Genomic DNA, 17979 nt, shown 5'->3' with positions numbered 1-17979 from the left:
TCTTAGATGGATATTGCGCTCCTTCTTCGTCCTAGGTTTGAAGGACTTGCAGATACAGCACTTGTCACTTAGGTGCCCTTCACCTAAGCACCTTAGGCAGCTGATATGTGGATTGATGATGGGCATACACTGTTTGCAGCAATCGCAGGGCTTAAAGCCTGGGGACTGTGGCATGTCCTGACCCCTGTCTGGGTCCCATTTGTGACTAACGAAAAGTTTGAGAACTACTACTAAAGGTAACTAAGAAACTACTAACTATATATAACTATTTTACAGGATTTCAAAGTTTGCAAGAACAAAGAACGAAACAACGCTAGCCAAAGCAGCAGATATTCCAGCACCGTCACTGGCGACAAGAAGGAACTGAGGGTGGGAGGCGCCAGCGGCGCCCCTTATACCATGCGATGCGGGTGCCACTCCAGAGGGCTCAAGAGCCGGTCCCCCACGGATACTGCTGAGGGAAAACTTCTGGCACTGGTGCATGTGGCAAGCACACACACCTAATATGGAATGGACATGAGCAAGCACTTGAAGAAGAATTGTTGTTCTTCAAGCTGTATTGCTCACGTCCATTCCATTCTAGATGTGTGCGCATGCACATGCACAGTCGTCAGAGATTTTTGATTTAGCGGTATCCGTAGGGTTGGCTGTGGTGCCCTCTGGAGTGCTGCGCTCATGCGACGGTATATAGGCATTGCCAGCCCTACACCCTCTCAGTTCCTTTTTGCCGGCAACTCCGACAGAGGGGTAGGAAGGCAGATAATGGAATGGACATGAACAATACATCTCAAATAACAACAGTTACGAAAGGTAGGTAACTGTTTTTCTTCTTCAAGTGCTTGCTCATGTCAATTCCATTCTAGGTGACTCACAGGCAGTATCCTTAGAGTTCACAGTCGTGCGGCTTGCAACACTGGTCTACCAAAACCAGCATTGTCATGGACCTGCTGGGGGAGTGCGTAATGAGACGTAAACATGTGGATGGACAACCAGTGGCCCTGCAGATATCTTGACTCGGCACTTAGGCCAGGAAGGCTGTTGCCGAGGCTTGTGCCCTAGTCAAGTGGGCGGTTACAATCGCCGGTGGAAGCACTTTAGCCAGATCATAGCAGAAAAGGATGCAGGTGGTAATCCATGATGAAATTCTCTTGGGCGGACACTGGAAGACTTTTCATCCTGTCCGCCACTACAACGAACAACTGTGTCGACTTACGGAATGGCTTGGTCCTTTCAGTGTAACAGGCTAGTGCGATCCTGACGTCCAGAGAGTGTAATTTTCACTCCTCTTCTGACTTATGAGATTTTGGAAAGAAGACAGGTAAGTATATGTCCAGGCTTGTACGAAACTGAAGCTATCTTGGGCAGGGAAAGCTGGATGCAGTCACAGCTGGACCTTGTCCTTGTAAAACACCGTATAGGGAGGCTCCGAGGTAAGCGCCCTAATCTCAGAGACCTGCGGGCAGAAGTTTTTGTCAGCAGGAATGAAACCTTCTAGGAGAGTAGAAGCTGGGAGCAGGAAGCCAAAGGCTCGGGGTCGGGGGGCGGGGAGGAGAGAAAGATGGTTTATTGTTCACCCAACTGATCACTCTTTTTAATTGTGATGCATAATAATAAGCCAAGTTAGGGAAAACACTAAGCAGTGCTTTTTCTTGCTTTAGCGATCACTAACAAAGATTCTGGAATCATAACTCACTTGACAATTTTGTTGATGGAGCATGAGACAGAATAAAACACATTTGCTCTACCATCATTACAGCACATTGGCTTTCCAGTACTCACAGCAGAAAACATTTATTTGTGCCACTAGCCTAAGCTCCAGAAGAGTCACAGAGAGTAGGTGTGTGTATTAACAAGGTGCACATTTTCAGTTTAGTTTCTGACCATAACGATACACTTTACTATGACATGGGTCAGTTGCCATAAAGAAGAGCAAGGAGGAGAACGTAGCCTTTTGCTAAGTCCCTTTAGAGTGTAAAGTGGCATTTCTTTACATTCAATGCAATGTGCCTTTATTGATTTTTTCCCTCTTCTTTAAAGTGGATGCCTTTTGCTACAAAATGTAGATTTTGTTAGTAAATAGTAATCATAACAATAAGCTAAATCCTGAAAAAATTATTATTATCATTAGTAAACATGTATTAGTAAATTTTGAGATCAACGGGACTACTCATGGGCTTGAATTCAATCATGTGTTTAAGTGTTTGCAAGATATGTGCCACGGATAAGAAAATGCCTGCCTCAGAGGGCTTATAGTTTAAAAGACAAAAAACCAGACATCAGGCTACACTCTCATTGTAGCTAGCATCTGTGGAGATGCACTTTTGATAGGCCAATGGTAGGAAAATTATTAAAAAGTCTCAATGCACATAAAGCCATACAGGGTATTTCATCCAAAGATTTCAAAGCACTCTATGTATTTTTATTAATCACATGGTACTCACTGTACAGATGGGAAAACTAAATACCTTTACAAATCTGGCCCTAGGTGACTAACCCAAGGTCATACAAAAAGTTAGCAGCAGGGCCAGGAATAGGAGTCTTGACTTCTAGTAAAACACTGCAAGCACTAGAATACCTCATCACATATGGTTTAGAAGCATCCATTGTTTTTACCATTAGGAAGGAGAATCCACTTTCCCTTGCTCCCTGTGCAGTGAGTGCAACACTGTGTTCTGTATTAATAGGAGAAAATGCCTTATGGAAATGTTCATATAATGGTGGGACTTTGGTAGCAGTGTTGTAAAGGATGTTACTTTTTAACTAGTATCTATCTATCTATCCATCCATCCATCCACGTCAACTGCTCCCTCACATTCAGAAACAAACTATCAGTACTTCTAGTGCAGTGTTGCAGAAGGGCAGAACAACAGAGAGGATATAGCAAGAGCCTGAAAAACCGTATCACCTGTTTGAAGTTGCCATTTTTCCTCTGCTCCCAGTCCATCATGTCATGAAAGATGGGGATCATGATGTTGCGGACCTCTGTCTGTGGGACCAGTGTGACACCAAGGAAGGGGCCAATCATTCCCGGAATAAAGTGAATTTTATGTTCACCTGGGCAACACAAAGCAATTTACATTTGATGAAAGCCTTCCTTTTTTATTATTCCCTGTTGAGAAGAAGGTGAGACTATATGGTAAAGACACATGCAACTTGTCCCTGCATTAAGCCTAAAGAAGCAAACAGGTTCTTTCTCCAAAAATTATCAAATCAATGGTACTTTAAGTTTTCCATGGTGAAGTCTGCCTGGTTATCTTTACATTAATTAATCTTTACATTTAGCAGAAACTGCAGATCCTACAGGGAAACTCATTCAACATCTGCTTCACCTTTATGTGTCAGATGCATTAATTCTGCCAGAGAAGATGGAGAGATTCCACTGCCGTTTTGGAGGCTCTGGCTCCTAAGGAGAAAGGGATTTTTCAAAGGAACTGTGACAATAGTATTTAATGGATCAGCTACAGGTCCTTTAGACTTTTTAGAGTTGCTTAACCTTAGTGGTATGAAATTTGCAATTGAATGGACAAGGACCTTGACTTTGAACCAAACAGTGTCACCTCTAGGTAGCAGAAATATACAGCATTGTTAGCAATTATTTTTATAGTGTGCTTCCACTGTAAAACTTTAGTAAATAAAACAAAATTATCTGAAAAAAACATTGATAGGGCAATATTGTTTTGAGATATCATTTCTCCACAAAATTATCTTTCAGATTAAATTGAGAATCCAACATACACCTACATATTGGAGGTTTTCCTCTAGTAAATTAATCAGCCTCTTAGGTGGTCCCACAATTGCAAAAAGGCAGGGGTAGGAAAAGAGAAATAAACAAATCAGGAAAAGCAGAAAAGAATGATTTTGATTTAAAGAGATAATAACTTTAATCCCTATGGAGAGCATATGTCATTAACTCTGCAATATTAAAACTCCTATTTCATTTCTCAGGTTTCAGAGTAGCAGCCGTGTTAGTCTGTATTCGCAAAAAGAAAAGGAGTACTTGTGGCACCTTAGAGACTAACAAATTTATTTGAGCATAAGCTTTCGTGAGCTACAGCTCACTTCATCCGGCTGTAGCTCACGAAAGCTTATGCTCAAATAAATTTGTTAGTCTCTAAGGTGCCACAAGTATTCCTTTTCTTATTTCATTTCTGTTATTCTGCATGTGAAGCATAAAGCAGACACTTTGGTATATTCCTCAAAATCGTGATCGGGATGATTACAATTTAGACATACTAGATTTTGTCTTTTAAGCTGCATGTGACATTTGTTTAAGCCTGTTAACAATTTCATGAATATTGCTATCTACTTTTCAGACAAATAATGAGAAGCAAAGTGTGTTTCTAACATAACTAATACAGTGAAGTCAATGTGATACATTCCCTGCCAATGTGATGTGGCACATGTCATCAGATGCTATGCTGCACCCCAGCTCACTTCAACCAAAAGATGTTATTTAGATCAGAAATAAGCACAATTCATAGTTTTGTAGATTATAAGGAGGCCAGAAGGGATCATTGTGATCATCTAATCTAACCTCATGTATAACACAGGCCACAGGATTTCCCTGAATTAATTCCTGTTTGAACTAGACCATATCATTTAGAAAAACATCCAATCTTGATTTTAAAATTGGCAGTGATGGAGAATCCACCACAACCCTTGGTAAATTGTTCCAATGGATAACTACCCTCGCTGTTAAAAATTTATGCCTTATTTTTAGGGTGAATTTATCTAGCTGCAATTTCCAGCCATTAGACCTTGTTATACCTTTGTCTGCCAGACTGAAGAGCCCTCTGTTACCTGTTCCATAAGTAGATTCTTATAGACTGAGATCAAGTCACCCCTTAATATTATCTTTGTTAAGATAACAGATTGAGCTCCTTGAGTCCTTCACTATATAGCATGTTTTCAATCCTTGCATCATTTTTGTGGCTCTTCTCTGAATCCTCTCCAATCAATATCAATGTCTTTCATGAATTTTGGACACCAGAAATGGGCACTATATTCCAGTAGCGGTTGCACCTGTGCCAAATATAGAGGTAAAATAACCCCTCTACTCCTATTCAACACTCCCTGTTTTTTAATAATCAAGAAACACATTAGCGCTTTTGGCCATAGCTTTACTCTGGGAGCTCTTGTTCAGCTGATTATCCACCATGCCCCCCAAGTACTTTTGGAGTCTCTGCTTGCCAGGACAGAATTCCCCCATCCTAGAAGTAAGGCCTACATTCTTTGTTCCTAGATGTAGGATTTACATGTAGCCACATTAAAAGCTTACTTGTTGCTTGCACCCAGTTCACCAAGTGACCCAGATCATTCTGTAGCAGTGACTTATCCTCTTCATTATTTACTACCCAATCTTTGTGTCATCCACAAACTTTACCAGGAATGATTGTATGTTTTCTTCCCAGACAGATAAATGTGTTAAATAGCATAGGGCCAAGAAATGATCTCTGTGGGGCCACACTAAGAACACACTTGCCTGATTATGCTTCCCCATTTACAATCACATTTTGTGAGCTATCAGTTAGCTAGTTTTAGCAGATTCAATATATGCTGTATTGATTTAGTAACATTCCAGTGTCAATCAAAATATCACGTGGTACAAACTCAAATGACTTACAGAAATGTAAAGTCTATTACAACTGGTGTAACAACTATTGGATAATTGTGGCAAACTTTTGTGTTTTTTTAACCAGTAACAGAGAATTTGTTTCAGAGTAGCAGCCATGTTAGTCTGTATTCGCAAAAAGAAAAGGAGTACTTGATGCATTCCGATGAAGTGAGCTGTAGCTCACGAAAGCTTATGCTCAGATAAATTTGTTAGTCTCTAAGGTGCCACAAGTCCTCCTTTTCTTTTTAGAGAATTTGTTATTATACTTATCAGACACATTAATAAAGCACTCATAAATATGCACTTTACTGCATGTCTCTTCTGTACATGATCGCTAGCTGTGCACTTTTAGAATTCTGCATCACCCTGACTTGTTCTGTTGTACCATTTGCAAATGGATGAAATTGGACACAGCTGTAAAGGTTTCGTTTCAGCGATGCAGTCATAGACCAGATTAAAGTCAAGAGTGTACAACCGTATCTCAAGTACTAGACTAGATTGCGGCACAACAGCATGGATTTCCAAATGCTAATGCAGTACATCATCTGGGAATACCAAAGAAAAGCTGTTGAAACCGTCACTATAAGATTTGAGAGTAAAGTATTCAAATTCATAGGAATGAGTTATTTCAAATGAGAAAAATATCCCCATAGAGCTATGCAGAAAGTCATTTTTTTTAGTTGAAAATTCCTGAAGAAACAAGACCCAGCATAAGCTCTGTGGTGTCACAGCACTAAAGCTGAATATTAGTAATGCAATTCTTAAACAACTTTAGTTTTGGTGATTAGGAGGAGAACAGGAGACAAAGAGACATACCCAGGTTCTGCCACATGCTGAACAACTCATATGCCATCATCACTCGCATGTCGCCGTATCTGAAAGAGACGGCATAGACAATCCCTTAATGGGACAAAATACAGCAAGTTGGTGATCTAATGAAATTAAATCAATATTTAAACCAAGGTTATACTTTTTAAGAACACCAGGGGATTCATCAAATTGTTGCATACTTGTCCTATGACCTCTACGTATGATTTTTCTGGGATGATTCCTCTCACTGCCTGTAATGTATGGGGTTTTGTGATAAAAACCTACGTCCTACTTTTGAGGTTATGTCAAAAATCAGAGTTTTGGAGGCAAGGAGATCATATTCTTACTTGTCCAGAATCTTCTTTCTCTTAGCTGGAGTGACAATTTCTAGCTGCAGGCTTGGCTGGTTTATAAACAGAACTGCCAAGCTGAAATAGGAGTTCCACACCTAGAAAACAGGAAGGAAATTAAACACATGACAGTCCAAAGGCAGAACAAGTTCTGAACACAAACATACATGCCATGTTTACATTTTACAGAAGGCATCAGGTTGTTCCACCTTAAGTCAGAGGAAAATAGGTAATTATGTCTCAATAAACCAGATGTAATAATAAACTAAGTTAAATCAGTGCCAGGAATTATACAAATACTGGAGGGAATGACAATTAAAAGAATCCAGCAGCAAGGGAGTGGTGGGGCTTCAGACATAGGCCTTTCACCTCTTGACACCTGAATTCAACTCTGCATTAGGCCAAAAGTGAAATGAGTTTGGCAGTTTCAAATATTCCTAGTGAACACATTTTCATACGCTAAACCACAACATAGAGCGTGCTTTGAATTACATTAGACACTATACATTCTTGACTTTAGCCAATGCAAGCAGTCTCACTTTTCGTACCATTAGAATTCATAACGCTTCTGCTCTTCTGGGATTTTCCAGTTCAGTCAAAGCCTCAGCAGAGTTTGATGACTGTCTCTATCAGCTAGTTTATTTTCTGAGCTAATGAACATAGTGAACATAATCTATTAACATAGAGTAGCCACTGTTCCTGCATTGCTGCTGGTTTTAAAGGCTGTCATAAAATTTTCTAGATCTCAATCCTTACCTTAAAATCAAAGTCTGTTTCTGTGAAGTTCTTGTGCAGGGCAGAAGACAGGTACTGGACTGTGGTAACTATGATACTATAATTAAAAAAAAAGATCCTTTTCAATCTGCAGTACAAATTACATTCAGAGAGTTTTTGAATGGCTCTGAGCACTGGTGCTTTCTGTTATATTTCAAAATGCATTTTGGCACTCTTTCTTTATGCAGTCATTTCTAGATATCACCATAAAGGTCACTGTGGTTTTTTTTTTTTTTAACAAAGACTTCAAATTAAATAATGCAAGGCAGAATTCACAAATATGTTTTTCTGAACTATTGTAGATATTGGAAACCGAAGAGTATCTTTGTAATTGATGAGTTTATTTTGAAAAGTTCAGTACTGCAGTTAATAAATAAAAGAACAAACATAACTTATTTATTTTTGTTTCTGTGCATTTCTTTAATCAAAAATCAGGGAGGCACAATCCTCTACAGTTTTTGGACTTTGCTGTAAATTGATCTCCTCTGTACATTTTGGGTAATATTTTGTAAGCTCTGGGTTCACTGGGAAACGTAAATATTTTTGTAGGTGCTTTGAGCAGGGGGTTGAATTAGATGACCTCCTGAGGTCCCTTCCAATCCTGATATTCTACGAAATGCCTTTAATTAAATGGGAATAAATCATGTAACAACATGCAAGAATTAACGAAGTCTAATTTGCTTTGGTATAAAAAAGAAATAGGCTAAAGCTCAGCATCTCATTCATGTGATACTTTCAGTGACATTGATAAATGCACCTTATTTCAACCTGAAGAGATTTCCAGCTAAGCGGTGCCAGCAGGATGAGGTTATCTAGGTAACCAGGTCTTTTTTACTTTATATGGATTTCTCTTGTCCTGTAGTACAGCATGTAACCTGGGGGTTCACAACATTTATAGCTACTTCTTTCACTTCTCATTAGCACTGTGAACTCACAGAGCATACAACACCACTGTTATAATATAGATATTCAGGCCTGTCTGTAAAGGCCTATACTCTAAGAATTTAAGTGTATTCTTATCACTTGGCTAGTTAGAGGTATAAAAGAAAGAATCAAAATCACTGTCTGCCAGTGTAAGGTCCTTCTCTTACTGTGACAGTCTGAGGCCCTATGCTTAGGCTAAGATCTTTGGCTAAGCAACAGAGGCAGCCATAAGCTGGGAAGCGACGGGTCACCTCCTCCCATTCCAAACTAGTCACATTGAAATAAGGTGCTATTGGGCTGTTAGGAATACACTCCTGTCCTGATAGTGCCTATCGCCTCCAGAGAAAGGGAAGTGCCTAGAAAATGTAAAAGGAAACTTAGTTTGATAGCATCCTGTCTGGCAAGAACTCACTTATCACTAGCTGGGATGTGAAATCCTCACTTCTGTATTGTTTTGTCAATATAGTTCCCACTTTGCTATTGTTTGTCTGTATAATCTCTGTCTGGTTCTGTGATTGTTCCTGTCTGCTGTATAATTAATTTTGCTGGGTGTAAACTAATTGAGGTGGTGGGATGTAATTGGTTACATAATCATGTTACAATATGTTAGGATTGGTTAGTTAAATTTCAGGAAAATGATTGGTTAAGGTATAGCTAAGCAGAACTCAAGTTTTACTATATAGTCTGCAGTCAATCAGGAAGTGGGTGGGTGGGAAATGGGAACAGGGAATGGGGAAAGGGGGTGGGGAAATTGGAATCATGTTTTGTTAAAGGGGGAAATGGGAACAGGGAATGGGGGTGGGGAAATTGGAATCATGTTTAGGCTAAGGGCAGGAATGGGAACAGGGACACAGGTGTAAGGCTCTGTGGTGTCAGAGCTGGGCAGGGGGACAATAAGGAAGGAAACTGGAATCATGCTTGCTGGAAGTTCACCCCAATAAACATCGAATTGTTTGCACCTCTGGACTTTGGGTATTGTTGCTCTCTGTTCATGTGAGAAGGACCAGGGAAGTAAGTGGGTGAAGCAATAAGCCCCCTAACAACAACAGCTGACCAATCAGCCTTCAGGAAGAGGTCCATGACATCATCTTGCAATGTGGACCCCTCCAGTACTTCAGTTAGTCAACTGTGATGCTACAGTTAGGTTAGCTAATAAAATGAGACACTAGTAGGTAACCCCAGCCTCTGGGTATAATCCTGGCTCTCAGCCTGCTGCTGCTACCTCCTAAAAAAAACAGAAAAAGCTTGACAAGGCAAAAATAAAAAACAAAACTAAATAAATTCAAGCCCAAATGACAACTGCATAATCAAGAAATAATGATTTCAATCTGATACTTTGTCATCTGGTGTAAGGACTGTGGTCTGCCCCTCCTTTTCTAAAAAAAATTGAGTCCACCACCAGGGCCGTCTCTAGAGTTTTTGCTGCCCCAAGCAAAAAAATTGCCACCCCAGCAATTGCCGAAGCAAAAAAGAAACAAAAAAAAAAAAAACCAACCGGTGGCCGGAACGCCACCCCTGGAATTGTGCCACCCCAAGCACGTGCTTGCTTTGCTGGTGCCTAGAGCCGGTCCTGTCCACCACTGATCTAAGCTGAGTTGCTCTGGTCTTTCACCCAAAGAGCATGTTTAGAGCCTGTAGGGATGCTGGTTCTGCTAGGAGCAGTAGCCCAAGGCAGTGCACCAGGCACAAACTGCGAGAAAACTCCTTGGTGAGTTTTGTTGCTGTTTTTTAAATTGAGACACAATGAAGAGGTGGGGAAAGGATAGCTCAGTGGTTTGAGCATTGAACTCAGAGCTTTGGGTTTAGCAAGCCAATCTCTGAGGGGGCCATTTAGGGATCTGGAAAATTGGGGATTGGTCCCACTTTGAACAGGGGGTTGGACTAGATGACCTCCTGAGGTCCCTTCCAACCCTGATATTCTATGATTAAGCCAGAGAGGTAACAATGTAGGTAAAAGGAAAATTAAGACCATAAGCACTACATATCCAAGAGCTATGTATACCTCAGCAGCTCCTTCCATTTTAGTAACTTGGCTGAAATGGCAGAGCCAGTCTTTTTGGCTATCCCTCCTTGCAACTCAGACTATTGACGAAGTGCATTTATCACATGGCAAGAGGAAACCATGCCTCCCTCAGTCAGGGAAGGATTTGTGGGGTACTTGTGGATACAGTCATAGATAACTGGAATTGGTGTCTACTCGGCACTTAAAGAGCATTGCCTGTCTTCAAAGCAATGGACCTAAGCAAAGCAATTACCGAAACTTTACAGATGGGAAAACAGACAAAGGGGCAGATGTTCAAAGGGGTAAATAAACTCCATATGTGACCAACTTTGGGCAGATCATTTTAGCTCACTATCACTTGTGTGCATAAGTGATAGAATTTACATACAGGAAGCCTATTTGCACTTGGTTTTCGTGAAAAAAGAGCGATTTATAGTATTAACTCTATAGTATGTGTGCCCACTGGTAGCATGTAAAACTTGTACATGAAAGTGATCATTCATTGACAGAAGCCCTAACTTGGCCCTGATAGCTTAAGTAACTTTGCAGAACCAGGATTAGTACTCAGGAAGAGTTCCTGCCTAGAGTCCCACCCCTCAATCCACTAAAACACACTGTTTCTCTGGGATTGAGAAGCCCTAATGTAGAGTACCCCCAGAGTTCTCATACAAACTTTCAGTGCTTTAAACATGTCCATACTCACTTGCTGGTGAGCAACCTCATCACCATCCAGTCCCGAGGAAAGACACTCATCTTCATTAGATTTCGAAACACACAGAAAATCTTCAGCAGGAACTCCTAATACACAGAAAAAAGACAATAATAAGCAGTGGCAGCTGTAGGCAAATGTACTTTCCTAGCCACAGCCAAGACAATTAAGCTAATTATGTTTTCCTTGCTTGATCCCTGTGTCACTAGGCTACATAGCTCAGGACATGGAAGCAGCATGTATGGGAATGAGACAGATACAGTTGTTTTCAGCAGGGGCACTCTCCTATATTTTAAAGCTTACAGTGCAGCACTTTATTTTACTTTATTCCATATGACATTTCGGTAGTGTCATGCAGAATTCTGGTCTGAGTTCCCAGTGTGCCTTTTGGAGGAATTGTTATTTATTTAATTTATATTAAAAGGGGTATGTTTTCATGGTTCTAGGCACCCCTGTAATAAAATAAAAAAATGAATAAAAATAAATTATTTTATAGGTTATGTAATATGGTAATATAAGATCCCATTTATAATGAAGAAGAAAGGACTTGCTAAAGGCATCCCACCCCGATGTCTGTTTCTAAAAGGACCACTTCAGAGATAGAGAGAGAGAGAGAGAGAGAGAGAGAGTGTATGTGTCTATCATGCAAAGAAACCTAAGGGAGAAAGAAGAGTGGTCTAGCAGTCCTGAGCAAAGGATTGAGGAAAAACTCCTGAGATCAAATCCTGGCTCTGCCAATGACTTACTTTTTGACTCTGAATAAATCACTTAGCAACTCACTATCTGCCTCATTTTTCACTTTTATATAACAGTAATCCTCTCTTAACCCATAAAAGGGGTATACATTATTGTTGTTACACCAGCATAATTCAATCTCTATCTCCATAGCCAATTTAATCACAGATCTTTTTACTGAGACTATCAAGAAGGTTGCCAGCTGTGACAGTGGTATTTGTGATGTCAGGTGAGAACAACTTCAAAACTTTTCTTAAGTGAACTTCTCAGTAGAGCTGGTCAAAACTTGGAATTTCTGGTTTCTGGGAAATTTCAAAACTCCTTTCTTCTGATTCAGGTAGAAAACAAATATTTTTGAAATTTCCTAATTACCCGAAATTCCCCCCAACCCCAAAAAATACAGTTTTGGAAGACATTAATTTTGAAATTTCAATTTGGATTTCTCAGTTTTGTTTTGGAAGCTTGTTTTTTTATTCTTGAATTTCAAAACTTTGTTTCAAATTTGATTTGATTTGATTTTTAAATTTTTATTATATTTAATTATTTCATGACATGTAGATGTAGTAAATATCATTAAAGGCAGCTGCTTCTTAGTACTGACTGAAACATCTTAGTAGCTTCCCTTTAAGATTTTAAAAAATATATTAAAAATAGAATATTTAAACAATTATATAATATTATGAGTCAGTAGCTACAGTGCATAATGTGCAATACTACTGACATAACATAATATAAAAATAATGTACCAATAAAACCAGGTACAAATAAAATAGAATTCAAAATGAAATTTTGAAATTTCAAAGCAAAAATTCAAATTCCAAAGCAAAATTTTGAAACCTGAAATTAAATTTTAAAACAAAGATGTACTGAAATGATATTTGTTTGTTTTGAAATTTGAGAGAATTTTTATCAAAACTGACAACTTTTTCAGAAATATTTCAATTATGATGAAACCAGAATTTTCTGTTAAAAATTCCACAAAAATTTCCAATAAGCTCTACTCCTATGTATATTCCATGTCTACTTAAGACTCAGTATGAGAGTGCCAACTCTTATCATGTGCACTATTGAAAAAGTCATCAAAAGTTAACTTTAGATCACTACCAATTTGTGCTCCATTCAACCTAGCAACCTAGAGGTAAGAGGCTCTGTTATCCCAAAGTCTGTATCTCTGAGCCACCCAGCCTTTCTCAGGATACATTTTCATTGGTATATACAATAATTGGAAGTTGACAACCTCTTCCAAAAGCACTTCAGATCCTGTTCCACCTTGTTTGTTCAGTGTTTTAACAGGTTTCTACCATGGTGTCAGTTTGGTATTACTATTCACTCTATTACTGAGCTGTCACACTAGCCACAAAAACATTTTGTATATAACCCCATCATCATACTGTGAAAGGAAAGTGGCAGCATAACTGTTACTTCCATCAGATTTATGTATTGCTTCTTGAAGTTAATCTGCACTTCAGAGCCATTTACTGTGATCTGAGACATGCTGCCTTCATACTGATGCGAAGGTAACAGATAGGCTTCTCTCCCTTTGAGATGGACGCCTCAAAACAGATAATGGTTGGGAAGCCACCAGTGAGGGTACATAAACTGTGTACTAAGCAACTCTCTCTTCGTAATCTTCATAATAGCTATGATTTAGGTCACCACTCACAAATGGGAATTTGGGGAGCTTGTTGAAGCATACCAGGTAGAGTAGGCTGGCCACTACTCTAACAGACCAAGCTAAAATTTGCTGTTGACTTTTCTCTGCTTGGTATGCAAAAAGTCAGCCTTGGAATATAATTATCTTTTGACATAAGAACAAACTTCAAACCTTTTCTTAAGTGAGCTCCTATGTATATTCCATGCCCTTCAATAGGTTGCAGAATAAACTACTTTGGATTTTCTAGTCTGTACAGACTACTAGTCTGTAGTTCAGGCTATGTTCCACAAAGTACCATAATGATATCTATCCCAGGTACTTATCTGCTCCCTATTATCACATGATCTGAACATCTTGCTATCTTTAATGTATTTATCCTCACACCACTGCCATGAGGTAGGGAAGTGCTATGGGTATGACTAACTGCAGCTGAGAGGTGTTATTCCCAGTGCGGGTGGACAGATTCGTGCTAGCACACTAAAAATTGCAGTGTGAAAGTTGCGGCGCTGGCTCAGGTTAGTCACTTGAGCACAGACCCAGGAGGTTGGGCAGGCTCAGACTTGGGCAGCTATCCTGAGCCACTGCTAGTGCCACAAGAGCCACACTCCACTAACTCAGGGTGAGAGCTTATGCTCAAATACATTTGTTAGTTAGTCTCTAAGGCGCCACAAGTACTCATTTTCTTCTAACCACACTGGGAATCACAACTCCGAGCTGCAGTGTAGACATACCAGGGAGATTCTGGGTATATTTACAATGCAGAGAAAAACCTGCAGCACAGTCTCAGAGCCTGGGTCAACAGACTTGGGCTTGCAGGACTTGGGCTGCTGGGCTTAAAAGAGCAATTTAGATGTTCCTGCTCTGACTGGAGTCCAGGGTCTGAGACCCTCCCCCTCAGCTCCAGCCCAAGCGTGAATGTCTACACTGCTCTTTTTACGCCCGCACTCCGAGTCCCATGAGCACAAGCCAAAGGAACCAGGCTCTGAGATTCGGCACCATGGGTTTTTCTTTGCAATGTAGACATACCTTCCGTGACTTGTTCAAGGTCACACCGGAAGCCTGGGATAAAGGTAGGGACTCCCAACTCCTAGGTTAGTGTCCTAACCACTGGACCATCCTTTTCTCTGATAATAATAAACTAAGTATATGAAACAAATAGTGACTATATCTGTAGTGAATGTGGATGCTCAGTAGAGTAAGTGAAAACACCTTCTGCACTGTCATCTATCTGATTTCTGAGGGTAATATTTAATAGCTGCTTCTAAAAACCATGATGTTACGTCCTACCTTTAGCTCATCCTTGCTCTGGAAGTTGTCCAGTAAATGTTGAAAATGAGTGTCTGACATTTGACGAAGCAGAGACAAGAGACAGGACACATACTCTCCCTGTCAAGTAAATGAAGAATTATTCAGTCCAGACAATCAAAGTATTTTTTAGATGTAAAATTCAACCTGAGGTAGGAGATAAAAGGTGGGGTCTGAAATGGCACCAATGCATATGGAAGAAAAGCTCATGTGCAGAGATTAAAAATACTGTATGACAAATGATCTCTATTTCCTGTTAATACATAGCAAAAAATCTCAGAGGCTCAGCTTTCATAGGACTTATTACAAATATCAGAGTTTAAATGGTCAATACTGACAGTCAAGGGGTCTCTCTCTCTCCTAGTATGTAGGAGAAGTGAAGCTGCTCTGAAATCAAGGTCTTACATAGTAAATAATACTTTGCTGTTATATAGTTCCTTTCACCATAGCCTCTCAAAGCGCTTTACAAAGGTGAGTAAAAATCCCCACTGTAGCAAAGTGGTCACCCGCTCCTGCCTGGAAGGGCTTAAAACAGCCCTGGGAGAGGGCTAGGGCAGCAGAAAAGCTGGGCTGATTGGGAGGCAGCCTCAGCTGTGGCCATGCCCCAAACAGACCCAGCTGGCCCTATAAAAGCCAGTGAAGCCAGGTGCAGAAGGACTCTCTCTCTGGCCTGTTGAGAGGGAGGGACCTGGCTGCTGGGAGTATACCAAGGTACCTGAGGTGGAGCAGGGCTGGGGGAAGGCTAGAGGAGCTGGGGAACTCCGGCCTGGAAACCCCCAGGCTGCACGCCTAGTGGAAGGTTAAATAGATGCTGGGATTGCAGAGGGCAACCCAAGGGGTAGGCAGAGGCAGCAGGTCCAATCTCCCCTTGCCTATGATGAGTGGTGCTTACACTGCAGTTGGCCCCAGGAAATGGGGGCTAGGTGATGACTGGCAGTGGCCATAGACTGAGGTGAGGTGGGGGTAGAGAGTTGGTGGTTCCCTGGGAAGGGGAGACCCAGATCGGTGTGGGGTACTGCAGGTGGCAGCACCCAGGTGTGAAAGGGGGCACTGGGGTCCAGGAGGGACTAGGGGCCCAGCGGCAAGAGGGACACCGGCTTGCAGAGGGAGCTCTGGAGGCTGGAATGCTAATTCCCTGGATGACCAGCAGGAGGCACCACATGGGTGAGTCCCACCCCGCTACACCCACTTGTACACATTTGAAGAGTACAGCATAAAGGGGTGAGGCATTGTGTCCAAGGTAACGTTGCAAGTCAGTAGCAGTCAGGAATGGTATCTGTCTCCACCTTACTAGTTCCCTGCTATGACTACCAAACATGTCTCCTTGTAGCAATTGTGTCTCTAAGCCATTGAAACAATTTATTTTTAAACAATTGCAAAGATTTTATAAGAAGTACCTAATCTTGTGTCACATATTACAGATACTGTGCTAAATATGAATGTTCATGAAGAATGTTTCTGAAGAGATTTTATATCTGGGGGTTTCCTGGGCAAGTTCATTTTTCAGATGGACTCAGGTAGCTGCCCATGTGCTTGGGAATGTTTATAAACTTTTTTGAGCTACTCCACTTAACGTTAATACTTTGTCTTTACTAAGAAAAAGGTGTGTTCTTACAGGTACATGTGTTAGCTAACAGATGTAAGTAAAAGAATGTAAATCATAGTAAGAAAAGACAGTTGTAGTGTTTTTTTCATAGATACTAAGATCAGAAGGGACCATTATGATCATCTAGTCTGACCTCCTGCACAACGCAGGCCACAGAATCTCACCCACCCACTCCTGCAATAAACCTCTCACCAATAGTCTGAGCTACTGAAGTCCTCAAATCATGGTTTAAAGACTTCAAGGAGCAGAGAATCCTCCAGCAAGTGACCTGTGCCCCATGCTACAGAGGAAGGCAAAAAACCTCCAGGGCCTCTTCCAATCTGTCCTGGAGGAAAATTCCTTCCCGACCCCAAATATGGCGATCAGCTTAACCCAGAGCATATGGGCAAGATTCACCAGCCAGATACTATAGAAAATTCTTTCCTGGGTAACTCAGATCCCATCCCATCACAGGCCACTGGGCCTATTTACCATGAATAGTTAAAGATCAATTAATTACCAAAATCATGTTATCCCATCATACCATCTCCTCCATAAACTTATCAAGTTTAATCTTAAAGCCAGATAGATCTTTTGCCCCCACTGCTTCCCTTGGAAGGCTACTCCAAAACTTCACCCCTCTGATGGTTAAACCTTTGTCTAATTTCAAGTCTAAACTTCCTGGTGGCCAGTTTATATCCATTTGTTCTTGTGTCCACATTGGTACTGAGCTTAAATAATTCCTCTCCCTCTCTGGTATTTATCCCTCTGATATATTTAGAGAGAGCAATCATATCTCCCCTCAACCTTCTTTTAGTTAGGCTAAACAAGCCAAGCTCCTTGAGTCTCCTTTCATAAGACAAGTTTTCCATTCCTCGGATCATCCAAGTAGCTCTTCTCTGTACCTGTTCCAGTTTGAATTAATCCTTCTTAAACATGGGAGACCAGAATGGCACACAGTATTCCAGGTGAGGTCTCACCAGTGCCTTGTATAACGGTACTAACACCTCCTTATCCCGACTGGAAATACTTCTCCTGATGCATCCTAAGACAGCATTAGCTTTTTTCACAGCCATATCACATTGGCGGCTCATAGTCATCCTATGATCAACCAATACTCCAAGGTCTTCTCCTCCTCCGTTACTTCTAATTGATGCGTCCCCAGCTTATAACTAAAATTCTTGTTGTTAATCCCTAAATGCATAAACTTACACTTCTCAGTATTAAATTTCATCCTATTACTATTACTCCAGTTTACAAGGTCACCCAGATCCTCCTGTATGATATCCCAGTCCTTCTCTAAATTGGCAATACCTCCCAGCTTTGTATCATCCGCAAACTTTATTAGCACATGTTAGCAAGTGAAGGTAAAACCTAGACTCGCCCCTACAAACTGCCTTGTCTTCATTAGGAATTTACCTCATGTTTTCTTACTGCATTATAGCTAACAAGATGTTAGGAAACATCTTTATTCCTAGTGTGGAGGCACTGACTGTACATCTACCTGCACAACCCAC

At 40.7% G+C, this 17979-nt stretch overlaps 1 protein-coding gene across 6 annotated transcripts in view; it reads right to left on the bottom strand.

The window, feature by feature from the left end:
* The window catches only part of DOCK3 (dedicator of cytokinesis 3), a 628721-nt gene that overhangs the window by 75429 nt on the left and 535313 nt on the right, over nt 1-17979 (bottom strand). For all 6 annotated transcript variants that reach the window (XM_074958290.1, XM_074958294.1, XM_074958289.1 and 3 more), the window contains exons 27-32: nt 14860-14958; nt 11178-11272; nt 7531-7606; nt 6772-6872; nt 6431-6489; nt 2906-3054 (exon numbers count right to left, since the gene is read on the bottom strand). In XM_074958290.1, coding sequence (XP_074814391.1) covers nt 2906-3054; nt 6431-6489; nt 6772-6872; nt 7531-7606; nt 11178-11272; nt 14860-14958 — 579 coding nt within the window. The remainder of the gene's footprint in view (nt 1-2905; nt 3055-6430; nt 6490-6771; nt 6873-7530; nt 7607-11177; nt 11273-14859; nt 14959-17979) is intronic.

This window comes from Natator depressus, chromosome 7 (genome assembly GCF_965152275.1).
Source record: "Natator depressus isolate rNatDep1 chromosome 7, rNatDep2.hap1, whole genome shotgun sequence".
NCBI lineage: Eukaryota > Metazoa > Chordata > Testudines > Cheloniidae > Natator > Natator depressus.
The sequence above is the reverse complement of the archived record's forward strand: the minus strand, read 5'-3'. Positions and strand labels throughout refer to the sequence as shown.